Below are 27,675 nucleotides of genomic sequence, written 5' to 3' on the forward strand. Positions count from 1 at the left end.
ACTGACTGAGCCACCCAGGCGCCCTGAAAACACTGAATTTTTGTTGGTTGTTTTATTCCAATATGTTCAGGAACCATAGAGCATTCATCCACACACAAAAAGGGAAAAAATCCTGTAACCCACATGTTCATCCTTTACCTAGCCAGCTTACCAGTTAGAAGCAAGGAGAGAGAAGGAAAACAATTCGGCTTCAAGAAGATCGTGATCTTTACGTGGAGTGGCAAGAAAACATAATAAATAGAGAAATCTGTCCCTTGTGACAGGATACAGAGAGCATAGTCAAATTTAATTTTATTTGAGATCTCATCAGCCTGATTACTTAGCTAATTATCGTTCTTTGTCATATATTCAGCTTCTTTTCATTACAGCTTCTGAATAAACATGCAGCTTTTTGGTTCTTCTTTGGTAAAGATGATTCATTTTTTAAAGGGAAACATATTTCTCTTTTTCAAAGGGATTTGTTCTATTTTTGCAGTATTCTGTTACTGATGGACATTTAGGCTGATTTTATATTTTGCTGCCATTTTTCATCATTATAAGATGAACTTTAAAATACTTCAACATTTCTGAAATTGAGATGTGTTCAGAAAATAGGTGATATCTTATAAAACACTGTTTGCCAACCTGTTTAAGATTTAAAACCCCATCCCCCACCTCCAGTCCTTTCTTAGCTCCTTTCTCTGCTTTATTTTTCCTTACAATACTGTGACCGGGTGACGCGTAGTTTAGAAAGCTCATTAGAGTGCAGGCATCTTACTCTGTTTACTTCACCACTGTGCGCCTACCTCCTAGAGCACCACCGGGAGTGGAGTGAGTTTTCAGTATATTTGTTGAATGAATGGTTGAATGAAGGGAATATTTGAATGATTACTGTGGTCCAGACACTGTCCTTGAATGTCTTAATCCTTGCGAACGAATAACTACACGAGGTAGGTAACAACTACCTAATAAAGAAATGAGGGCCGAGTAGGTCTGTCTCCCCCAGTATTACTCAGCCTGTAAGTGCAGGAGTAGAAATGAAGAGTTTCCTCATGCTGGATCCTGGGCTCTTCATTTCATTGTCACACTTTCATCAACAAAAATGACTTATGATTCATTTAGTTCTTTCTTTTTAAACAGGAAGAAGAGAATTTATCCAACGACTGAAACTTGAAGCAACCTTGAATGTGCATGATGGCTGTGTAAGTAATGATTAATTCTCAACTGTGAAAGACTTGAATACCAAGTGCTCCAATATTTGATGACATGCCCCATCCTCCCAGAAGAGATTATGTCTGACTGTAATCAGATATAAATAAAGTTTTACATTAAAACATAAAGAAATAGGGGTGCCTGGGTGGCTCAGTGGGTTAAGCCTCTGCCTTCGGCTCAGGTCATGATCTCACGGTCCTGGGATCGAGCTCCCCATCTGACTCTCTGCTCAGCAGGGAGCCTGCTTCCTCCTCTCTCTCTCTGCCTGCCTCTCTGCCTGCTTGTGATCTCTCTCTGTCAAATAAATAAATAAAATCTTTAAAAAAAACACAAAACCTAAAGAAGTATATTTTGAATTTAGAAAAATATGAGAGTTTTTTTTTTAAAGCAGAGATGAATTTTCTAATATTATTAAAAGGCTTCCAAGAAAAAAAAAAAAAGGCTTGCATCTCTTTCAGTCTACTAATACTGCTTTTGTAGAAGTTACTAATGATTCCTCGTGGCTGCTTCTTAGGGAGCTTAGACATTAATTGAACACATTTGTTTTTGGAATGTTTTTTCTCTTGGTTTCTGTTACTACCACACTCTTGGTTCTCTTTGTATCTCATGGACTTGCTGCGTCTTCTCTGTCTTCTCAGCGGACTCCTCCACTTCTTGATCTTTGATGTTGGATGTATCGAGACTTGGTCCTGGCTCCTCCAGCCTGTTTTCACTTCACTTTTCTTTCTTTCTTTTTCTTTTTTTTTTTTTTTTTAAGATTTTATTTATTTATTTGACAGACAAGCAGGCAGAGAGGCAGGCAGAGACAGAGAGAGGAGGAAGCAGGCTCCCCGCGGAGCAGAGAGCCCGATGCAGGCCTCTATCCCTGGACCCTGGGATCATGACCTGAGCCGAAGGCAGAGGCTTTAACCCACAGAGCCACCCAAGCGCCCCTTCACTTCACTTTTCTAGGACATGCTCTCCTGTCCCATGGCTGAAAAACACGCCTTCCATCTCCTCATTTCTTCCCAGAACTCCAGGTTCATGTATCCGGCTCTCTACTTCACATTCCCAGCTGAATGTCTGATGGCATCCTGAATTCAGCAGGGCCAAAACAGAATCCTTTTCCTTTTAATTTCTGTTAGGAAAATTTCAGACATACTCTTCATATACTTACAGGTGGATTTAGCAGTTACCAAGATTGTAACACACTTTCCACTTCATTTTTCTTTTTATTCCCTTGGTGAAGTATTTCAGTGCAAATCCCAGATACTATGTCATATCACTTCTACATGTAGCCTAAAAGTAATGGACGTTTTCTTATGTAACTAAAATGCCATTATGTAATTTAACAATATTGACAGTATATTTTTGATAATCATCTGATACACAGTCCATAATCAAATTTCCCTCATTGTTTAAAATGTCATTTTATAGTTATTTGTTCAAAAGAGGATCCAGGCAAAGTCCATTCCTTGATTGCCATGCCTCTTAAATCACTGTTAAGCTAGAGCAGGCTTCCTTTTTTTTCATTCCTGACATTGACTTGTTAGAGAATCTCAGTCAGTTTTCCTGTACACTGTCCTACACTCTAGAGACTGATCTGGTTTCTGTGTTGTCATTTAATTTGTTTTTATATGCTTTGTATTTCTTCTAAGTGGAAGTTACTCCTAGAGGTTTGATTAGATTAAGATACAACTTTTGGAGTGGGAATATTTATAGGATGATACTATATGCTTCCTATTATGTTGAATAAAGAGGCACACAGTGGGGGCGCCTGGGTAGCTCAGTGGGTTAAAGCCTTTGCCTTTGGCTCAGGTCATGATCTCAGATCCTGGGATGGAGCCCCACATTGGGCTCTCTGCTCAGCAGGGAGCCTCCTTCCTCCCCCCCCACCCCCCCACCTACCTACCTCTCTATCTACTTATGATCTGTCTGTCAAATAAATAAATAAAATCTTAAAAAAAAAAAAGAGGCACATAATGTTTGTTCTACTTTTAGTAATGGTAAGATTGATCATAAGATTCAGGTGGCTACAATAACCAAAAAGTTGCTGGAGGGGAGGGGGTGTAGGACACAATAGACATTGAGGAGGGTATGTGTTGTAATGAGCACTACCTATTATATAAATAGGACTGATGAATCACAGACTTATACTCCTGAAACAATATATGTTAACTAATTGAATTTAAATTTTAAAAAAGGATTAAGGTGGCTAAAACAAAGACTTGATTTTCTCCCCTAAATCTATAACCTTCTACATTTCAGTAAATAGCACCACCATTCATCCAGTTGAGAAATTTCACGTTACCCTTGATTACTCTTTTTCCCTCGACTTCCACATCTAGTCTATCCATAAATAAATTCTACCTCCAGAATATATCTGAAATCATTCCATTTCTTTCTCTTTTTATGCTACCACCTAATTTAAGCTATCTTCCCTTGCCTGGACCACTGCAGTATCCTCTTAGTTGGTCTTCTCATTACACTACAAACTCATTCAACACACAGATCCTAGATTATGCATATAAATCAGGTCATATTACTCCTTTTATATTATTTCCTCCTTTTTATATTATATTGTGTTCCTCCTATTTTATATTTCTCCTTTTTCCAACCAGACTTACAGTATGGTTGAAAAAAGCAGAAAGGTTGAAAACTGTCTTGATCTCAAGCCCTATGGTCTGAGTTTGCTGGCCTGTTTTTTGATACCTCCGAGACTCATTAGACAAGTAGGGGCCAGCAATTATTGAAAATCAGTGTATTCATTTACATTCATGAAAGCATATTACTTCTGTTCTCTGAGAATACCCTGTTTCATACCCTTTTTCGTTATAGGAGGTTATCTTAACACTATACTTTTTTTTTTAACAGTATGCTTCTAAACTGGTATTTTTTAAAGATACCAAAGATACTGAGATACCAAAACAAAGAAACGCAAAACTCTGAGATGTAAGGCCAAAGAAATCTGTAGTCTAACAAACACTTTAGATGATTTTGATCTAGGTTACCTGTGGGTCATACTTTGGAAAATACTGCTGTAGCTGCCTATTGATAGCACGAGACTAGAAAAGATACTACAAAGAAAGAATTACAGAAAAAAGAGAAATAACAGTGATAAGAGGGTCTTGACCCTTGCTCTGAGGAACCCAATTTAAGTGAAGAGGGAAAAAGTATCTATAGTCCTGTCCACCAAACTTATCTTTTTCTGTCCACAATTATGGAATTATCATTATGCTGTAAATACAGTTTAGGTATATTTTTTTAATTTTATTAGAATTATGTTTTTATATAGGCTCCATTCCTAGCCTGTAATTACCCTAATGTGGGCCTTGAACTCACCACCCTGCAATCAGGACCTCAGTTGAAATCGTGAGTCAGATGCTTAACCAACTGAACCACCCAGGTGCCACTATATATTTTAAAATGAAAACCATTTTGGGGGGGAATGGGTCAAAATAATATATGCACGTGATTAAAAATGGATCATAGCAAAAAGTAATAAAAGTGTCTCATAGTCTCTATTTTCTTATTCTCCAAAAACAAACCTCTTTTCATCTATTTTTATTTCAGATCTTCTGATTATTTTTCACATCTCTGTATAATATTCTTTTTTGTTTGTTTTAAACACTTTAAAGTTTAAGTTAATTCACATATAATGTATTAGTGGTTTCAGAGGTACAGGTCTGTTGTCCTTCAGTCTTATATAAAACCTAGTGCTCATTACATCACATGCCCCTCTGGATGTCTGTCACTCAGCTACCCCATCCCTCAGGCCTCTCCCCTCCAGCGACTTTCAGTTTGTTTCCTGTGCTTGAGAGTCTCTTGTTGTTTATCTCCCTCTCTGGTTTCATCTTATTTTATTTTTCCCTCCCTTCCCCTATGATACTCTGTTTTGTTTCTTAAATTCCACATATGAGTGAGATCCTAAGATAATTGTCTTTCTTTGATTGACTTATTTCGCTTAGCATAATATCCTGTAGTTGCATTTACATCATTGGAAATGGCAAGATTTCATTTTCTCGTGGCTGTGTGATATTCCGTCGTGCGTGTGTATACACCACATCTTCTTTATCCATTCATCTCTCAATGGACATCTGTCTCTACTTTGGCTATTGTGGGCATTGCTGCTATAAATGGGGTGTAGGCGCCCCTTCAGATCACTGCATTTGTATCTTTGGGGGTAAACTACCCAGTAGTGCCATTGTTGGGTCATAGGGTAGCTCTATTTTCAACTTTTTGAGGAACCTCCATACTGGTTTCCAGAAGGGCTACATGAGCTTGCATTCCCACTAACAACGTAAGATGGTTTCCCTTTCTCCACATCCTCGCCAGCATCTGTCATTTCCTGACTTGCTAATTTCAGCCATTCTGACTGGTGTTGGGTGAGGTAGGATCTCATTGTGGTTTTGATTTGTGTTTCCCTGATGCCAGATGACGTGGAGCATTTCTTCATGTGTCTGTTGGCCACCTGAATGTGATCTTTGGAGAAATGTCTATTCCTGTCTTCTGCCCATTTCTTGATTGGATTGTTTGTGTTCTGGGTGTTGAGTTTTATAAATTCTTTTTAGATTTTGGAAGCTAGCCCTTTATCTGATGTTTACAAATATCTTCTCCCATTCTTTTGGTTGTCTTTGGGTTTTGTTGACTGTTTCCTTTGCTGTGCAAAAGCTTTTTATCTTGATGAAGTCCCAAGGTTCATTTTTGCCCTTGCTTCCCTCGCCTCTGGAGACCTGTCTAGCAAGAAGTGGTTGTGGCTGAGGTCAAAGAAGCTGCTGCCTGTGTTTTCTAGGATTTGGATGGATTCCTGTCTCACATATAGGTCTTTCATCCATTTTGAGTCTATTTTTGTGTATAGTGTAAGAAAATGGTCCAGTTTTTCATACTTTGGAGAAGTATGGCTGTCCAGGTTTCCCAACACCATTTGTTGAAGAGACTGCTTTTTTCCCATTGGACATTCTTTCCTGCTTTGTTGAAATCTGTGTAAAATTCTTTCTGTTGGTCTTTTTTGATTTCGCAACTTTGAACATTGTCTATTGAGTTCTTGCTGTGATAGAGGAAGATTTAACCTACTTATACAACTCCTACTTTCTTAAATGTAGGCTTCTCAGAATTTTTATATTACTGTTCTTAGTCTCTGCACTGGTCACTTGAATTTTAAACAATATACAAAACATCCTTTTGTCTGTCTGCCATTTAGAGACAATGCCTTTGGAACCTTCATTCTGTAAGAGAGACACTTAATTCTTTCATCCTCCCCTCCACCTTTTTTTTTTTTTTTTTTTTTAAGATTTTATTTTTAGGGGCGCCTACGTGGTTCAGCTGGTGAAGCAACTGCCTTCAGCTCAGATCATGATCCTGGAGTCCCCGATTGGGCTCCCTGCTCAGAGGGGAGTCTGCTTCTCCCTCTGACTTCTCCCCTCTCATGCTCTCCCTCTCTCATTCTCTCTCTCTCAAATAAATAAAATCTTTTTTTTTTTTTTAAAGATTTTATTTATTTATTCAACAGAGAGAGAGAGGTCACAAGTAGAGAGGCAGGCAGGGCGGTGGGGAGGAAGCAGGCTCCCCACTGAGCAGAGAGCCCAATGCGGGGCTTGATCCCATGACCCTGAGATCATGACGTGAGCTAAAGGCAGAGGCTTAACCCACTGAGCCACCCAGGCGCCAGTAAATAAAATCTTTAAAACACACCCCCGCGCGCGCACACACACACCCACACATACACACACCAAAATGTTTTGAAGATTTTATTTTCAACTAATCTCTCCACCCAGTGTGAGGCTGGAGCACACAACCCTGAGATTGTGTGCTCTACTGACTCAGCCAGCCCAGAGCCCCTTTCCCTCTACCTTTTTATCTCTGTTTCACACCTCCATCAGCTCGGACACTTTTATATCTTCAGGTCAGTTACATGTACCCTTTATTCTGTCATCCTGGTCATCTTCTGTAATTTGTCTATGTACTGCAGAAGTCAAAATTTTTAATAAACAGTGCTTATAAGTCTTTCTTAATTTTTGTTAAACTTTCATAATAAGAAGAGGATGGAAAGAAAATTTATAAAGAGAACTGTGTGATATGTCATCTGTTCATAAAACTCAGTGGCTCATAACCCTCCATTGGGTTTCCAGCTTACTTGCAGTAAACCCAAAGACCTGATTGTTCCGGCCCTATGATTTGGCACTTGCCTTCTTCTCCCGTTTCATCCCTTACTGTGTTTGCTGTTACACTTATTTGTTCCAGTCACACTCGTTTCTTTGCTGTTCCTTAAATACACCAAGTACAGTTTTGCCTTAGGTATTTTGTGCCTTCTACTCAGAACTCTCTTACCCCATATATTTGTAAAGCTCACCTCCGCATTTCATTTAGCTCTCCATGTTACCTATCAGAGAAGCTTTCCTTGACCACCCTAGTCAGATAGCTCCCCGTTCTGATCAGTATCTTTTTTCTTCTGTTTTTTTTTCTCCTTCACAGTGCATATCACTATCTGACATCATAATTATACAAACACATTTATTTATTTGTTCATAGTATATACACCTGCCCCAGAACAGTGGGCCAAAAAAATACCTTTAGAAATTTATTTACTTTATCTAGTGTCAGGAGAAGTGCCTTGTACATATGTGGCACTTCTGATTGAGGAGGCAGAGTGTGTGTTATGTGTTAGACTTCATGTCTTTCTTTAAAGATCTAAGGTCACATCTTCCTCCTTGCCCAAAGGAGAATTTTCTAGTATTAATTTCAGATGGATTCTCCCATAATGGACAATTGTCTTTATGATATTCTCAAGTTTTTGCAAGCTGTGGATTCTGTGTCTTCTCATTTTTAAATTTACTTTCAGATTTTACTGAGTATATTCTCAAAATATTTTTCTAAGGATGAGTGGAAAGTAAACTTCTTGCAAGCTTAACCATATTTTTTTCTGCCTTCACACTATTTTTAAAACATGTTGTCCTTATTTTTATCTTGCATTTAATTTTAAAAATAGGTAGTACTTTCTCATTGTATAAAAATAATTTTTAAAAGTATATAAAAAGTGGCTTCCACCCTTGTTTCTCTCTCTCCCATTCCTTTCTGCTCCCTAATATGTACAACTACTTGTTACAGTTTTTTAGATATCTTTTTGGTTTTTTCCGTCTTCCTTGAGATTTATTTACCTATAGCATTGTGTAAGTTTAAGGTATACAGGGGGCGCCTGGATGGCTCAGTGGGTTAAGCCGCTGCCTTCGGCTCGGGTTGTGATCTCGGGGTCCTGGGATCGAGTCCCACATCGGGCTCTCTGCTCGGCAGGAAGCCTGCTTCCCTCTCTCTCTCTGCCTGCCTCTCCGTCTACTTGTGATCTCTCTCTGTCAAATAAATAAATAACATTTAAAAAAAAAAAAAAAGTTTAAGGTATACAGTGTGATGATTTGTACACAGATATGTTGTGAAATGATTGCAGTAGGGTTAGTTAACACATATATTGCCTCATATAGTACTGTTTTGTTGGGGTGGTAATGGTGAGAACATTTTAGATTTACTCTCTTAGCATCTTTCAAGTATACAACATAGTGTTAAATGTAACCACCAGCCATGCTGCACATGATAGCCCCAGAATTTATTCATCTCATACATTAGATATATATAGGTACATAGATCCCCGTTAGATCTTCAGAACTCATCTTGTAACTGGAAGTTTGTGGTTTTTCAGCAGCAGCTCATCTCCCAGCTGCTGGCAGCCACCAACCATTCTACTACCTGTTTCTACCAAATGGGTATTTTTAGATTCCACATATAAGGGATATCAGACAGTCTGTCATTCTTGTCTGGCCCTAAGGGTTTATCCATATTGGAGCAAATGACAGGATTTCCTTCTTTTATATGACTAATATTCCATCTCCTATATATACCACATTTCCTTTGTCCATTGCTTCATAGAGAAACACTTCGGTTCTTTCCATGTCTTGGGTGTCGTGAATAGTACTGCAGTGAACATGGGAGGTACAGGTATTTCAAGATAACAATTTCATTTCTTTCAGTTACACACCCAGAATAGGATTGCTGGATCATATGATAGTTTCATGCTGAAGTTTTTGAAAACCTCTGGACTGTTTTCCACAGTGGCTGCACCGGTTTTCAGCCCCACCCGAGTGCACAGATGCTCCCTTTCTCCCACATCCTCCCCAGCACCTGTTCTCTTGTCGTGTCTGTTTTGATGGTACCGTTCTCATAGGTGTGAAGTGATGTTCCACTATAGTTCTGATCTGCATTTCCCTCTGATGCGTGATGGTGAGCACCTTTCATCTTTTTTTTGGCTGTGTATACTTTTGGAAAATGTTGATGTAGGTCTTTTGCCCATTTTTAAATCTGATTATTTGTTGTTTTTGTTGTTGTTGTTAACAGTGTTGTATGAGCTCTTCATATATTTTGTATATTAACCTCTTATCAAATATATGGTTTGCATATATTTTCTTCTATTCTGTAGGTTTCCTCTTCCTCTTACTGGTTTCTGTGCTGTGCCAAAGCTTCCAAATTTGATTTTTCCTTTTGTTGTTTGCATTTTTGGTGTTATATTAAAAAAAAAAAAATTCTGCTAAGGGGCACCTGGGTGGCTTAGTGGGTTAAAGCCTCTACCTTCGGCTCAGGTTATGATCCCGGGATCCTGGATCGAGCCCCGCATCAGGCTCTCTACTCAGCAGGGAGGCTGCTTCCTCCTCTCTGCCTGCTTGTGATCTTTGTCTGTCAAATAAATTAAAAAAAAAAAAAAACTTAAAAAAAAAAAAAAAGGCACTACAAAGACCAAGGTCAAGGAGTTTTTCACTCTGTTTCTTCTAGAGTTTTATAGTTTCGGGTCTTATGTTTAAGTACTATATCCATTTCAAGTTAATTTTGTCTTATTTTGCTTGTGAACATCCAGTTTTCCCAACACATTTATTGAAAAGATTGTGTTTTCCCCATTGAGTATTCTTGGCTCCTTTGTTGTAAATTAATAGACCATATATGTTTGGGTTACTCTTTGGGTTCTGTATTCTGTCCCATTGGTCTGTGTGTCTGTTTTTATGCTAATACTGTACTATTTTGATTACTGTAACTTTGTAATATAGTTTGACTCAGGAGGTATGATGCCTTCAGATTTTTCTTTCTCAACATTTCTTTGGCTATTTGGGGTCTTCTGTGGTTCCATATAGACTTTAGGGTTTTGTTTTGTTTTTTCTATTTTTGTGAAAAAATAAGGGATTGCCGTAAGTCCATAGATGGCTTTGTGTAGTGTGAACATTTAATAATAGTAAGCCTTCCAGTACATGAACTTGGCTTATCTATTTATATGTGTCGTCTTCATTGTCTTTGAGCAATAGTGTGTAGGTCTCAGTGTACAGATCTCTCACCTCTTCAGTTAAATTTGTCCCTAAGTATTTTATTGTTTTAGATGCAATTGTAGCTCAGCATCAGATAGTTTATTACCATTATGTAGACATGACATGCAACTGATACTTGTTTGTTGATTCTGTATCTTGAAACTACTAAATTCATTTATTAGTGCCAACAGTTCTTGGTGGTGTCTTCAGGGTGTTGTATAGGTAAGATCATGTCATCTGCACACAGAGACAGTTTTACTTCGTCATTTCCAGTTTGGGTGTCTTTTATATTTTCTTGCCTAATTGTTCTGGACAGGATCTAGTACTGTGTTAGTAAGAGTGATGGGAGTTGTTCACCTTTCCTTTTTCCTGATTTTAGAGGAAAAGCTTTCAGCTGTTCACCATTGAGTATGAGGTCAGCTGTGGGCTTGTCATATACGACCTTTGTTATGGTGAGATATGTTTGCAGTTTGTTGAGAATTTTTATCATGAAAGATGTTGAATATCGTCACATGCTTTTTCTGCATACATTGAGATGATTGTGTGATTTTTCTCGTTCTTTATATCAATGTGGACTGTCACATTTACTGATTTGTGTATACTGAATCATCCTTGTATCAGGGATACATTCCACTTGATTATGGTGTATAATTCTTTTAGTGTGCTGTTGAATTCGATTTGCTAGTATTTTGTTAAGGATATTTATATCTGTATTCATCAGGAATATTGGCATGTAGTTTTCTTTTCTTGTAATATGTTACCTGGCTCTGGTATCAGGGTAATTAATGCTTGCCTCAGAAAATGAGTTTGGGCATGTACCCTCCTCTTCAGTTTTTTGGATATTTTGAGAAGGATTGGTGTTTATTCTTCTTCAGATGTTTGGTAAATAGGCAAAGCCCCTGAAGCCGGAAAAAGAAACCTGCCTGCTCTCCATTTGTATAGGAAGAGGAACAGAAAATGAATGTATGAGAGGGTAACTATCAAAATGCCTGAATTCAGCACTAAAAACATCACCCATGAGTTTCCACTGCTATTTGATCTCTGAGAGAGTGTAAAGAGCTGGTGACTCTTAATTTTTTTGGTGGTTTTTCAGTGGGTTTTGATTACGGATTCAGTTTCCAGATACAAACAAAAAAAATTACTTGTTTTTGGCCTGAATAGATTTTTAATTTTTTGTGTGTGATTTAGTCTTGGTAGGTTATATGTTTCTAGTAGATTGTCTAATTTATTGGTGTATAACTGTTCAGTGTATTCTCTTATACTCTTGCATTTCTGTGGTATCAATGGTAATATCTGCTCTTTCATTTATAATTATTATTTATTTGGGTCTTTTCCCTAAAGGTTTGTCAATCTTGTTTATTTTTTCAAAAAACTAGCTTTTAGTTTCATTGATCTTTTCTGTTTTCCTACTCTTTTTCATTTATTTCTGCTCTGATCTTTGTTGTCTCCTTTCTTTTGCTAATTTTGGCCTTAGTTTGTTTCTTTCATTAATGTGTTAAGTTCTTTTGCTTATTTGTGACCTTTCTTTTTTTTAGTGTAGGCATTTCTTGCTGTAAAATTCCTGCTTATAACTGCTTTTGCTGCATCCCATATGTTTTATTTCTATTTTCATTTATTTCAATTTTTTTTATTCTTGGACCCACACAGATTGTCCAAGAATATGTTATTTAATTTCTACATGTTGGTGAAATTTCCAGTTTCCCTGCTGTTACTCTCTGGTCTTATAACATTGTAGTCAGAAAGGTACTCAGTATGATTTAATTCTTTTAAAATTTGCTAATACTTGTTTTGTGATCTCTCATGATTTACCCTGGAGAATGTTCAGCATGCACTTGGGGAATGTCTCTCTGCTCCTGGACGATGGACTGTTCTGTATATGCTCTAAAGCATGGTTCAGTTCTAATGTTTCCTTACTAATTTCCTGTCTATATGATTTACCCAGTGTTGGAAATGGGGTATTGAAGTCTGCTGCTGCTGTTTTTGTTGTTTCTCCCCTTAGATCTGATGTAATAATTTTTAAAAAACGTTTAGAGATCCCTTCTCTGCCATTTGGCTAAAGATCAAGTGTAAAAAACGTTTAGTCATTTTAGTAGATATCTGGTGATACCATGTGGTGGTTTTAATTCTCTGTCCTGTCTAATTTTGCATGTTCATCTGTATCTCACAAACTTCCCAAACTTACTTGTTAGTTCTAGTATTTATATTTTCTCTAAATTTCTGAAGCTATAGTACAGAATTCTCATTACTTATTTAAAAAAAAAATGTTTTGGCAGAATTCACCCATAAAGCCACCTGGGCCTGGTTTTCTTTGTGGAAAATCCTAACTGCAATCCCTTAATAAAAATAGACTAAGTATTGAGTAAATTTTGTTTAGCGTGTGTGTTTCAGGGATTTTGTCAGTTTTATCTACATTGTTGAATTATTGGCATAAGGTTGCCCGTTACTGTTCAGGTATTATAGAACATGTAATTAGTGATTAATGTTATCCTTCTCATTCCTCATGTTGGTGGTATATTTCCCCTGCCCCCTTTATTTTTCTTGATTAGTTAAGCTACATGTTCATTAGTTGTGTTTGTCTTGTCAGAGAACCAGCTTCTAGTGTTCTTGTGTGTGTATTTTTTTCTCCTCTTTTTCTGTTTTCTGTTGTTTCTTGGTTTCTGATCTGATACTCATTATTTCCAATCTTCTTCTGACTTTGGGTTTCATTTGTTTTTTGATTGGAAACTGAGGTCATTGATATGAGACTTTTATCTTTTCTAATATAGGTATTTTAGTGCTGTAAGTTTCCCTCCAAGTTCAGAGTTAGCTGCAACCCATCAATTGGGTTATGTTGTGCTTTCATTTTCATTCATTTCAAAATACTTCCTAATTTATTGGGTAATTTCTTTTTTGGATATCTTGTTATTTTGTAGTTTCCAAATCTTTCTGTTAATGATTTTCACTTAATTCCATTTTGGTCAGAGAATATACTCTGTATTTGAAATCTTTTAAAAATATTGAGATTTGTTTTATGGCCCATAAATATTTTCTATATTTGTAGATATTTTTTATGTACTTAAAAATATTTAGGGTTCAGTAGGTTAACCATCCAACTCTTGATTTCGGCTCAGGTCATGATCTTGGGGTTGTAAGATTGAGCTGCATGTCAGGCACAGAATCTGCTTGAGATAATATCTTCTCCCTTTCCCTCTGCCACATCTGCTCTTGTGCATGCATACTTGTGTTCGCTAAAAAAATAAACAGATACAATCTTAAGGGAAAAAAAGACTGTATTCTGTTTTTTAGTTGTTTCAGATGGAATAGTAAATCTGCCTTCACTAAAAGTGGAAGTCTTTTTTTGTTGAGATACAGTTCCTTTATCATAAAATGTACCCATTTTGAGTATGCGGTTCATGAACGTGGTTTTTTTTAGTGTATTCATAAAGTTGTACAGTCATCACCATTGTCTAGTTCCAGTATATTTTCACCATCTGAAAAAAAAGTCCATACCAGTTATCATTCACTCCCATTCCCCCTCTACCAAGCTGTTGGCAGTCACTAATCTACTTTCTGTTCTACAGATACGCCTAATCTAGACTTTCAAAATACATGGACTCATAGAATATATGGCCTCTCAGACTGGCTTCATTGACTCAGCATAATGTTTTCAAAGTATTTACATGTTGCAGGATGTATCATGATTTCATTTTGTGGCTGAATAATATTTCATTTTATGGGTATTTTGTTATGAGCAAATGCATAGTCACATTTTGTTTATCCGTACTTTAGCTGATAAATGTTGGGATTGCTTTCACTTCTAGCTCTTAGGAATAATGCAGCTGTGGGTTTTTGTGTACAGGTTTTTGTTTGATACATGTGTTTAGTTCTCTTGGATGTATCCCTTATTGTGAAAATGCTGGGTCATGGGCTAACTTTCATTTTTTGAGGAAGGGCCAAACTGTCTAAATAGGGATACAGTTCTGCATTCCTATCAGCACTGTGTTAGCGTTCCGATTTTTTGATACCCTAGCCAACTCTTGCTATTTTCTTCTTCTTTTTTTTTATTGTAAACCTAAAGATTGATACCTATGTTTCCTTCTAATAGTCTTACAGTTTGGGCACTTACGTTTAGATTTTTGATCATTTTCAGTTCATATTTGTATATAGTCTCCCTTTCTTGAGTATATCCAGTTGTCCCAGCATGATTTGTTGAAAAAATACTCTTTCTCCATTGAAAGGTCTTGGACCCCTTGTCAAAAATGACTTGAACATAACTGTTTACTTCTGGACTCTCAGTTCTGTTCCATTGATTTATATGTCTGTGATCATGACAGCACCATACAGCCGTGATTACTATAGCTTTGTAGTGAGTTCTTTTTAAAAAAAAAAATTTTTTTTTAAGATGGCCTTGTTGTTTGTGTCTCTGGGTATAAAATGAATTAAAGTAAATTTAAACAATGAAACTTTAACAATTCAGACGTTTCATTGTGAGTTTATAGAATACTGTGTTTGCTAAATGACAGTATATATTTTCTATAGATTAACTGGTAAATACTCCTTACGAGAGTCACGATTTTATTAGTGATATAAATTTTGAATCATCAGTTAATTGAAAGATAGCATACTTGTTTATATGTCCAGTTTACTTAAATTTATTTTTGCTTTCTTTTTAGGTTAATACAATCTGTTGGAATGAGACTGGAGAATATATTTTATCTGGCTCAGATGACACCAAGTTAGTAATTAGTAATCCTTACAGCAGAAAGGTAAAGTGGCTTAAAAAGATTTGTAATTTAATGAGAAAAATTAAGAAGCTAGAAATTAAGAAATTGTAAATAATTATGGGATGGACATTTGTAATAGAATATCCTTATTTTGCTCAAAGTAGTTATGTAATTTGGAAGTTAAATCATGCCTACCCCTTAATCTTCTTAGGAAAACAGTGGATTTCACCTAGCATTTGACTCTAGCAAATTTAAATATGCTTCATTTTATTCATGTAGGTAAAATTGCCAAAAGTATCATTATCTCAGTAAACCAATTCTTAAGGGGAAAAAAGTCAATGTGATTATTTTTTTCTTTCATGCTCACAAAATCTACTCTTCAGCTAAGTGGTTTAAGAAACATTATTTATTCAGTTTGCAAAAACAGTATCTAGGTTCTAGTGAAATGATTCATGATACCTAATACCTTAAGCTGGCATAATCATTTGAGTTTTAGGATTATGTAATTAGAATTATGTTCTGATTTTTATTGGCTCTTCTTCTCTGTATATAGAGACACTATACACCTATTTTTGTATCAGTGAGAACTTGATTGGCAGACCAAACTGTTATTTAATAGTAGCAATCTTACAGAATAAATTATTCACATATTTCTTATTTTTCCACATTTAAACAGTTAAGATTTTTAAATAAATGTTGTAGTCCTTTATCCTGAATGAGATTCATATTGAAGATATCCTTGATTAAAAGACAGGTCATAATTTTATTTCAGAGATAGCGTTACTTAATTGTCCTGACTTAGCAGAGAGAAACTTGATATTTTCAAATCCTACTTGTGTTAGGTCTGCAATTACTAGGTCTTTTAAGGAGCCTCTACCCGATTCCAGCCTGGAGCTTAGGGCCTAGATCAGTGGCACATGAAAGCCTTCTGATTCCCCAAGTTTGGAAGCACTGCAAAAGGCCAAAAAAACTGTCCCCTTGGTTTTTTTTTTTTTGTTTTTTGTTTTTTGTTTTTAAATTCATTTATTGGACAGACAGAGATCACAAGTAGGCAGAGAGGCAGGCAGAGAGAAGGAGGAAGCAGGCTCCCGGCTGAGCAGAGAGCCCGATGTGGGGCTCGATCCCAGGACCCTGGGATCATGACCGGAGCCGAAGGCAGAGGCTCCAACCCACCGAGCCACCCAGGCGCTCCTCCCCTTGGGTTTTTATGGGGGCTTCATTACATAGTCCTGATTGACTAAAAGTCTTTGGTCACTAACTGATTCGACCTCCAGCCCCTTTCCCCTCCTGTGTTCCATCTCTCCAGTCTCAGGATAGCTTCTTCTGGCAGCCAGTCCCTAGCCTTTGGTGGGGTTCAGAAGTCGTCTTCATTAATAACAAGACACCCGTCTCACCTTGTCTCTGAAGCATTTTCAAAAATTCTTGGTGAAGACCATATATATATATATATGGTCTATCTCTATATATGGTCAGTTATGTATATATATGAGAAGACTATATATATGAACACAATATATATATATATATATATATATATATATATAGTCATAAATATATCTTTGGTCATCCAGATGACCAAAGATATATTTCTTATAAATCATTATATTGTACTAGGACAACTTTTTCCTTACAGTAGAGGAAATTTCCTGGAAGGATGTATATGTGGAATGCTTTTTGACTATCACTATCAGAATTTTAATGCTTACAGTACTCATAGTAGTTGAGTAGACACCAAAGGAATAATCTTGGTGTTTTTGAAAAGATGCAGTGCTTCACGCTTTAAAAAACAAAAAAAAGGCTGTAGTAGAAAACACTTACCATAAAATTAACTATCTTAATAATTTTTAGTAACTATGTTCAATGACATTAAGTATATATACATTGTTGACACTATGGCTACATCCAGGTATAGAATTATTTTCATCTTGGAAAACTGAAACTCTGTACCCAATAAACAATAACTCCTTTTTCTTCTCTCCTCCCATCCCTTGGCAACCACCTCTTTTTGCCTCCATGAATTTAACTACTCTAGATACCTCATATAAAGTTTTACACAATATTTGTCTTTTTCTTACTATTTCATTTATCATGATGCCCTTAACATTCAGACATGTTGCAATATATATCAGATTTTCTTTTTCTTATGGCCAAACAATATTCTGTTGTGTGTAAATACCACATTTTTTCCCATTCATTTTTCTTCTTTTTTCTTTTTTTAAAGATTTTATTTATTTATCTGACAGAGATCACAAGTAGGCAGAGAGGCAGGCAGAGAGAGAGGGGGAAGCAGGCTCCCTGCTGAGCAGAGAGCCGGATGCAGGGCTCGATCCCAGGACCCTGAGATCATGACTTGAGTTGAAGGCAGAGGCTTGACCCACAGAGCCACCCAGGTGCCCCTTGCGTTCATTTTTCAATGGACACTTGAGTTACTACTTCTACCATTTTGATATTGTGAATAATGCTGCTAGGAACGTAGATGTACACATATCTCTCCAAATCCCTGCTTTCAGTTATATTGTGACTATACCCAATGGAATAACTTTTTAAAAATCTTGTTTCATCTTTATTTTTTGGAAAATGTGGACATTCATTTTGATGCATGGTTCCCAATAGAATGTATATTTGAAAAGTGATTACTTGTTCTCTTTTCCACTTTAAGAAGTGAGTAATTAAATAATACTCCTAAAGAGTTTAAATATAACAAGACTTTATCTTTTTCACATACTGGTTTTATTAGATCCAAATTTGCTATCACATAGGAATATTTTTAAAAATTTTAAAACACAGATAATTACATAGGAAAAGAAAGTGATCCTGAGTCAAAAAGACCTGTTCTTAAAGTTTGACTTTATTTTTAGGTTCTGTGAATACATGGAAAGATTAATTGAATGCAAATAAAAGTTTTGAAACACTTTTTTTTTTTATAGAGTTAAGAGATTTGAGGTGTTCCTTATTAATGGTAACATACCCTAATTTTATATATAGTATGTCTCAAATATAAGAGAGAAGTTTCTTTTTCCAATAATTATAGTCTAGTTTATTTGGACCAATCCTCCCATTGAAAACTACTAAAATATTCTTGATTAAAGTCTTTAAAAATTGTTGTAAAAGTAACAAGTAACTTGCCTTAATAGTAAGGGATTATCGGTCCAAAATTGAAGGAAAAGGTAAGTCCAGAGAAGTGAGCATTAAAGCCACTTTCTCCCTGAAGGTGTTTGTCAATCCAAGCATGTATAAACTTTAGGTTTGATGGTCTTGAAGGTCAAGGTAAGACAGAAACAAAGCTCAGGACCCAAATCAAGTATGGAGTGTATTGATTCCTATAGCAGACTCTCCACAGTATGCTGAGACACTCCTTCCCCCGGCAAAGGACCACCTCCTTAAGGTACAGATGAAACTGAAGGAAGGTAATTACCTTGTAAAATCTAATATAAAGGAAGGCCTGAGTGTACCACATGTGCAAGATTTTTTTTGATTCGGCTTCAGCCAGCTACCTTTAAGTTCTCAGAGCATAAGATGTTGTTTCTTTACTCTGTGCTTTTGCTTGCACTGTTTTCTCTTCATGGCATGTTCTCCTGTTTTGGCGAGCACCTCCCACCTATTTGGCAAATTTAAATCCATTCTTCAGTTCTTGGCTTTTAGCTATGGTGGTATACCTTTCTTGTTGCCCTAGGCAAATGTAGGCACTCCTTCCTCTATGTTCTCATTGTACTTTGTAGATAATTAGATTATTATATTATGTTTGTTTGCATGTTGCTCACCATTAGACAGTAATTTCTTTAGGGCAGTGACAGTTTTTTCTTTTTTGTTTCCTCAACACTTGGTAAATCACCTGTCACATAGTAGGTGCCCAAAAAATATTAGTAAAGGAATGGCAAGGAATTTCTGTATTTAATTCCTTAGGTGGGGGTATGGGTTGGGTTTAGAGAGGAGTGATTTTTACCAAGAGATTGAAGAACCAACATTTTCTATCTGGATATTCCTGGACCAAGATTAAGGTTTTCTTTTTAAAATTAAATTAAAATTTTAAATTTATTTTTGTGAGGGGGGAGAGAGAGAGAGAGCATGAGAACATGAGTGGGGTGGGCAGAGGGAGAAGCAGACTCCCCACCAAGCAAAGAGCCGTATGTGGGAATCGATCCCAGGACCCCAGGGTCATGATCTGAGCCCAAGGCAGATGCCCAACTGACTGAGCCACCCAGGTGCCCCAAGCTTAAGGTTTTAGAAACATTGTGTGTGACGTATTGAAAGAAGAAAGAGATACCTAGTTGGCCAGTTAGATTAATCTGATGCTCAGTAAAGTCATAGATGTTACAACTAGTTCACATTCACATTTATTACTAATTCCAGTTAACAATATGTCAGTTACATCTTCAGTTAAGTTACTCTACCAACTTCTGTCTCCCTAGGCCATTATACTTAGATGTTTTCTGCATAAGTATTTTAAGACATTGATTCAAGGAAGCACAAATAAGAAAATAAATCCAGCTACCAAAAATAACCATTTCCAAGTGCATATCATTTTTAAAAAGATCAACCTTGTCACTGTTTACCTCCAGTAGAATATATAGCTGTATTGATTGTATAGATTTAGTATTGACGACTATACACAAATTCCAGCCTTTGTTGGAATTACTGATTGTATGCACCTGAGTACTTGTTCTTCCAACAATTACCTATTAATTAGGAAGCGAGTGGTTCAGAATGTAGTTAATATGGTAGGCAGTGGTCAGATAGTAGGCTTGATAGGCAGTATTAAGGATTTACGTTTTAGTGTGACTGAAGTAATCACTGGAGTGTATTAAACATACAGGTGATTTGCATTTTTAAAAGAGAGCTCTGGCTGCTGTTTGGAGGGTAGAGTTTGAGTAAGATTAGAAGTAGGAGATAGGACTCCATTGAGTAATCCCACTGAGAAGAGATGGTGGTTTGGACAAAGATAATGGCATTGAGGTGATGAGAATTAGTTTGGAATGTGTCTTGGACCTGGATTTGCTGATGGATTTTATATATTTTATATAAATATATCTTATATATTTTGCTATTTTATAGTGGATGAGGGAAGGGGGTGCTTTTTTAGTTTTTGACTTGATCAGCCGTGTGGGTGGATACTGCTGCCATTGTGATGAATTTGGAGAACGCTGGAAGGGCAGTAAGTTTGGAAGACAACATCTGAAATCGAGATGTGTCCAAAAGGAAGGAGGTTCAACTGTTTACTCTTTAAATCTTGATTACTTTAATAAAGAAATCCATATCAATTTGTGAATAATATGTGATATGTCAGTACACGTATTAGTGTATTGAGTGCTTTTGTTTCTGAAGCTATGCGTAAACCTGTTAAATGGAGATAAATCATGAACTGTTAAGAATAATGTCTGCTGAATATGATTAAAGCAGAGACAAAAGCCTATCGGATGAAGAAACTAATATGTACACCGTACACAGTGACTGTTATATATTTAGCTACTTGGTAAGCCATGCTAAGATACCTGACAGAGTTAAATAAAGGTCATGAGATCTATCTTGTTTAAAGGCTTTACATTAATTATTCTTAGTTATTTTTTATACTTAGTCTTCCAGATCTTAGTGTCTTACACTTGGAGAGAGGAATTTTTAATTTTTTAAATTTTTAAAATATTTCAGTTTTATTCTCCATTGGTTTTGGTTAATGCAGGTGCAAAAAACACCCCTCCCTTTTTTATTTGACCCTAATTATATGTGCATTATAAGATTTACTGTGGGGTAATTTATGATATTCAGCCAATCGTTATTTTGGCCATAATCCTGTAATCTAGGTCTTAACTAAAATGAGGCGACTTATATATTCAAGGTGGCCAAGGTAAATGGCTGCTAATACTCACTCCAGACTTACACTATCATTCGTTACGGCAGTCTCTGGCAAGAGTTTGGCAGTTAGGGTTATATAGTAAATACTTAAAGCCAAACCCAAAACAGACTTGAAATATATTTTCTTAACTTTGTTTTAAAATTTTAAAACTTTGGAAAAACTTAAAAAATAATACAATGAACATCCACAAATAGATTTTTTTTTTTAAAGCAATTGAGCACAAGTTGGAGGCATCATGCACTTCATTCATGAATGCCTTGGTGTATATCTACTAAAAACAAGAACATTATTCTATTTTTTTTAAAAGATTTAATTTATTTATTTGACAGAGATCACAAGTAGGCAGAGGGGCTGGCAGAGAGAGAGGAGGAAGCAGGCTCCCCGCTGAGCAGAGAGCCCAACGTAGGGGCTCGATCCCAGGACTCTGGGATCATGACCTGAGCCAAAGGCAGAGGCCTAACCCACTGAGCCACCCAGGCGCCCTGCATTATTCTATTTTTAAAAATATGTAATACTGAATATGGAGTTGATCCTCATTACTTGTGGATTTCGTATTTGCAAATTTGTCTACTCATGGAAATTTACATTTAACCCCTAAGTCAGTACCTGCCTTCTTGGTCCTTTCATGGCCATGCACAGGAGCAGAGTCACTCAGTACAGGTCACACTCACATTGTCAGCTGAGATAGACAAGCCGACACTCTGACTTGTGCACACTGTATCTCTCTTGTGGTATATTTCATGTCGCATTTTTGTATTTTTGAACTTTCAGTTGATGATTTCACAGTTTAAAACGTCCCCAGGTACCATGCTGAAGTACTATCTCGTGTTCCTAAGCACCAGAAGTCTGGGATGTTTCCTACGAAGAAAAAACGTTAGATAAGCTTCTTTTAGGTATAATGCTGTTGGCCATGAGTTCAGTGTTCATGAATCAACAGTATATATTAAATAAGGTCTTTAAAGAGAAACATATAAAACAGTGCTGTGTATTGATTGAGGAAGGTGTTGTGGTAAGAGGCTGAAAGGAACCTAACCACACATTTCTCTAGGAGCAGTGATTCAATAGTTGTTAATTCAGCATTGGCAGTGACTTATCAGGCAAGACGAGAGTCAACTCTGTGCTGTTATAGATAAGATTTTCTATTTGATGACGTACACACATAACACACATACACACGTAGATGGTCTATATGCAGATTTTCTCATTGGTTTATGCTATTCTTTGTCACTGCCATGCCTTTTCGATCCCAGCTCCATCCATCATTTCACATGTTGTCATATTTCCTTAGTCTCTTTAAGATAGTTCATTCAAATTTTTGGTCTTGCATGATATTAATATGTTACTTGTTTTACTGTTGTATTAATATAGAAGAACAGTTGTTATATCGAATGTTTTCCAATTTGGATTTGATTGTTTCTTCATGAGTAGATTAAAATGTAAAACATTTTATTTATTTATTTATTTATTTATTTTTAAAGATTTTATTTATTATTTATTTGACAGACAGAGATCACAAGTAGGCAGAGAGGCAGGCAGAGAGAGAGAAGAGGAAGCAGGCTCCTGCTGAGCAGAGAGCCTGATGCGGGGCTCGATTCCAGGACCCTGGGATCATGACCTGAGCCGAAGGCAGAGGCTTTAACCCACTAGCCACCCAGGCGCCCCAATTTAAAACATTTTAGCTAAGAATTCTCCACAGGTGACATTGTAGTACATGATATTAATTTATCCCCTTACTGATAATGTTAGCTTTGATATCTCCATTGTTTGGTATGTTTACCCTTTGCAATTAATAAGCTGTTTGTGAAGCGGTATTTTGAGCCTGTGAATATCCCCTTTCATAACAATCTTTCTTATATTGGTTTTGGTGTTGATTCTTGCCTTAACCAGTTGTTAAAATGTAGTTACAAAATAGTGATTTTTTTAAAAGATTTTATTTTATTAATATTTGATAGAGAGAGATTACAGGTAGGCAGAGAGGCAGGCAGAGAAAGAGGGAGAAATAGGCTCCCTGCTGAGCAGAGAGCCTGATGCGGGACTCGATCCCAGGACCCTGAGATCACGACCCGAGCCAAAGGCAGAGGTTTAACCCACTGAGCCACCCAGGCGCCCCAAAATAGTGATTTTTGTCATTCCTTCAACATTTATTGACATTATTTTGTAAATAAGGGTATTTCTTTTGTCCCTACAACTTTTTTGAAAAAAATCACTTGGGATTTTAGATTTTTTTAAAAATTTAATATATTATAATCTATTACCGATAATACTTTTTGGTGCTTAAATTACCCCATTTGTTTGTTGGGACATTTAAAGCCAACTTTATGATTTGACATACTCTTATTTCTTTGAGCACATTTTTAAAAGTACATCAGATTCCCACCACATTAAATTTTCATTGGACATACATGTGGGGGATATATCGTGATTTATTCAATAAATCTCCCATGCTTTGCTGTTATGAATAGCTCATTAAATAACTTTGTGCATTTTCTCTTGTATTGTTGGAAGTGTATCTTAAGGGTAAATTCTTAGAAATAGACTTGTTTGGTCAAAGGGTAAACGCACATGTGGTTTTGTGAAGTATGGCTAAATTCCTCTCTTTTAGTCTTGTACCATCTAGTGCTCCCAGCAGAAATGACCAAGAGCCTGTTTCCTGGTAGGCTTATTCACATAATGTGTTGTCAGACTTGCATTTTTGCCAATGTGAAAAGTGAGAATTAGTTTCTCAGTGTAACTTCAATTTGCATTTCCCTTATGAACAAAGTTGGATGTTTTCTCACATTCTTAAAGGCCCTTTGTGTATCTTTTTGTGAACTGTGTATTCAAATCTTTTGCCCACTCAAAAACACCCAGGTTTTGTTAAATTTCTTTCTCTTCATTTTTAGCACTATTAGGGAGATTTGTTCTTTATTTTCACTATATGTTGCAAATATTTACATATTTATTTTAAACTTTTTAAAAGTTTTATTTCTATCACGGGAATTCTAGTCTTTATTTTTAAAGATGTTATTTATTTGAGAGATAGAGCGTGAGCAAGGGAGCACAAGCAGGGGGAATGGCAGAGGGAGAGGGAGAAGCAGACTCCGGCTGAGCAGGGAGCCCGATGGAGGGCTCTATCCCAGGACCCTGAGATCAAGACCTGAACGGAAGTCAGACGTTTAAGTGACTGAGCCATCCAGGTGCCCTGCAGTGTAGAAGTACAATTCAGGAAGGAGATGTTGGGACTTCTGCTGTAGTTTCATCTTACCGTTTCATGAGTCATTTAAACTCAGTTTATTTTTCTTTCTTTATCCTGGAAGGGAATAACTAAAAATTATCTAGTAAACAGTTTCAAAAGTCCGTCAGAGGGTTGCCTGGGTGGCTTAGCTGGTTCAGCAGCTGCCTTCGGCTCAGGTCATAATATCCGGGTCCTGGGATCGAGCATCCCCCTGGGCGCCTGCTCAGCAGGGAGCCTGCTTCCCCACCCCCCGCCCAACCCCATCCCCGTCCCTGCCTGCCTCTCAGTCTACTTGTGATCTCTGTCTGTTAAATAAATAAATAAATAAAATCTTGAAAAAAATTATATTCGTTTGGAATCAAATGATAATTTTTTATTGCGATAATAAGAATATTAATGAGAATTTATTCCTAGCTATGAATGTTTCTTTCTAGGAAATAATAAATTACCAAGAACTTTTTTTCTCTTTTTCTCTGTGTTTTAGGTTTTGACAACAATTCGTTCAGGGCACCGAGCAAATATATTTAGTGCAAAGTTCTTACCATGCACAAATGATAAGCAGATTGTGTCCTGCTCTGGGGATGGAGTAATATTTTATACTAATGTCGAGCAAGATGCAGAAACCAACAGACAATGCCAATTTACGTGCCATTATGGAACTACCTATGAGGTAGAGTATTACTGCAGTTTTGTATATATATATGCGTATATATATGTAAGTGTGTTTTTATGTAAGGACGTATGTGTAGATTTGTATAACTAACACTCGTGTATGTAGGCAGAGAAATTATTGACAGACTAGATTTCAGTAAAGTACTTGAGAAAGTGTACCTTGATAGGCTTGTGAGTAAAGTTAAATAAAATCTAATAGTAACAGGATTCGTAATTGCAAACAGTTGTCGGCCTTGAAAAATACTTCTGGTGCTGTGCTACAAGCTTATGTATTAGACTTTAACCTCTTAAACACTTTATCACCGTCTTATATGAAGCCATTGTGATCGTATCCTTATCAAATGTTCCTGTGGCAGAAAGAACGCTACTAGTACACCAGGCCAAAGAATCCGATTCCTAAAGGACATTAATAAGCTCAAGCCCTGAGTTGAATTCAGTGAGGTGTAATGAATTTAAGACTCAATCATACTATGTAACTTCGTTCAGAAAAATTGCTTATCCTTCAGAATGCTCTTTCAGAATCTTCTCATGGTATTTCTTTGCATCAAATCATTCTTAACCTGGTATATCTTTGTCCATGGTTTGAATTTCATTTCTCTGGTAACCTCGTGTTTTGGTGTGTAACAGCATATAGCTGCATTTTATTTTCTCATGTTTTCACAGTTTTGGCTTTGAATTAGAGATTTTAGTCAATTTATATTTATTGTGAGTAATAATATATTTGGGTCTATTTGTTTATCTTACTATTTTCTGTTTGTGTTTTTTTTTTTTTTTAATATCCTGTATATATTTCCCCTTGTCTTTTTGCCTTCCTTTAAAATTGCCTGAGGATTTTGCTTTTTGCCTGTTTTATTTCTGCTACTTGCAGGGAGGATAGACATTTGTGTTTTAGAAGAATAATTAACAAAGCCTAATCAGTAAATACCTTTGCCCTTCTGAATAAAGCACCTTAGGACATTATAATGTCTTCATCCCTTGTCCAATTGTATATGCTTATATTGTTCTGAGTTTATATATTTTCTCTCATAAATGAAATGTTATCATTGCCTCAGTTAGTATTTCTTTAGACTTACCTACATTTTTGCCAGTACCTTTGGCTCTTCCACCACAGATTGCCTGTAAAGGGTCATTGTGTACCTAAAGTATGTTCTTTCCGGTTCCTTTAGTGAGAGTTTGGTAATAGAAACAATTTTCATTTCCTATTATCCTTTCCTTTCTTTTAATTTAATTTATTTATTTGACAGAGAGAGACACAGCGAGAGAGGGAACAGAAATGGGGAGTGGGAGAAGGAGAAGCAGTCTCCCTGCCGAGCAGGGAGCCCGATGTGGGGCTTGATCCCAGGACCCCGGGATCATGACCTGAGCCGAAAGCAGACGCTTAGACTGAGCCACCCAGGCGCCCCTCCTATTCTTTTCTTTTCTTCATTGTTTTCTTCCCTCTCATCTCTTTCCAGAAAATGAAGAATTTTAGACCAATTCGTCAAAGGTTGTTTTGCTGGATATTTGCTGGGTATCTAGTTTGACACTTTATTTCGGGTGATGTTCCTGTGTTCTCACTTTATTGTTGAAGTTGAGAACTCGGTCATCAGTCTAACTGTGGTTTCTTTACAGTTAATCTGTCTCTCTTCCTTGGCTGCTTTTAACTGTATTTTTCTTTGCTGTTTTTTTTCCTTTATTCATATCACCACAGTGTAGTTAGGTTTGAGTTTCCTTTTTATTTGTCATACTTGGAATTTATTGATGTTTTTGGTCTGAGAAATTGGCATCTTGAAAAAATGTGGGAAGTTTGCAGTCATTAGGTCTTTGGTTATTCTCTAGCTTCTCTGTTTTTTTTTCTCCTGGAATTCTGATTAGAATTTGACCTTATTCCATCTGTTATTAAACTTTGGTTTTTTAAATTGAAGTACAAAACACATAGGAAAAGTACATAAATTGTAAGCATGTAGCTTAGTACATTATCACAAAGTAAATCCTTTCGTGTAGCAGCTGTCTAGATCAAGAAGTACAAAAGCATTGAGTATCCCAGAAGCTCCCTCATTCTGACTTCTGATAATTTGTGAAATTCACCCATGCTGGGTACAACTATAATTCGTTCCTTTTCATTGCTGGATAGCATTCCCTTGTGTGAGTGCACCATGGCAGATTGCTCTCTTTTACTGTTGATGAAAATTTTAAATTTGATTTCCCATTTGGAGAACATTCCTTTACATGAGTCTAAGTACCTAAATGCATTCACTTCGTTGGGTACATACTAGAAGTAAACTTTCGTGGTCACAGGACACGTACTTGTTTATTTTAGAGAGATGTTACCAAATAATTTTCCAAAATAATTGTAACAGCTTATATTCCTGCCAGTAGTATGTAAGAGTTCCTGTTACCGCTCATCGTTGCCAACGATTGGTACTATTAGTCTCTTAATTTTGGCAACTTACATAGTGTCATCTTACAGTTCCAAATGCCTTTCCCTGTTGATGCTGCTGTTGTGCGTCTCTTCAAAGCAGTGTTTCTTGGTTATTTGGGTTTATTCTTCTGTCAGGTGCCTATTCAGATGTCTTTCCTAAGCTTCCCATTAGTCTTGTCATCTTGTTTCATTTTTGACTTACAGGAATTTCTTAATCTCTTCTGCATGTGAACCTATCTTTTCCTACTCTGTGGCTATACTTTCACTTTCCTAATGGTGTCTTTGGGTGAACAAATGTTATAATATTGTCTAATATATTGGTCTTTTTCTTTATT

The 27,675-nt window shown here is 36.6% G+C and overlaps 1 protein-coding gene across 1 annotated transcript in view; it reads left to right on the forward strand.

Annotated features, from left to right (window-relative positions):
* The window catches only part of LOC111150800 (DDB1 and CUL4 associated factor 6), a 165,124-nt gene that overhangs the window by 16,609 nt on the left and 120,840 nt on the right, over nt 1-27,675 (forward strand). Inside the window, exons 2-4 of the mRNA XM_022508408.1 lie at nt 1,120-1,181; nt 15,155-15,247; nt 24,752-24,937. Of these exons, the coding sequence (XP_022364116.1) occupies nt 1,120-1,181; nt 15,155-15,247; nt 24,752-24,937 (341 nt within the window). The remainder of the gene's footprint in view (nt 1-1,119; nt 1,182-15,154; nt 15,248-24,751; nt 24,938-27,675) is intronic.

Source organism: Enhydra lutris, unplaced genomic scaffold (genome assembly GCF_002288905.1).
Source record: "Enhydra lutris kenyoni isolate GAN:26980312 unplaced genomic scaffold, ASM228890v2 scaffoldscaffold24, whole genome shotgun sequence".
Taxonomy (NCBI): Eukaryota; Metazoa; Chordata; class Mammalia; order Carnivora; family Mustelidae; genus Enhydra; species Enhydra lutris.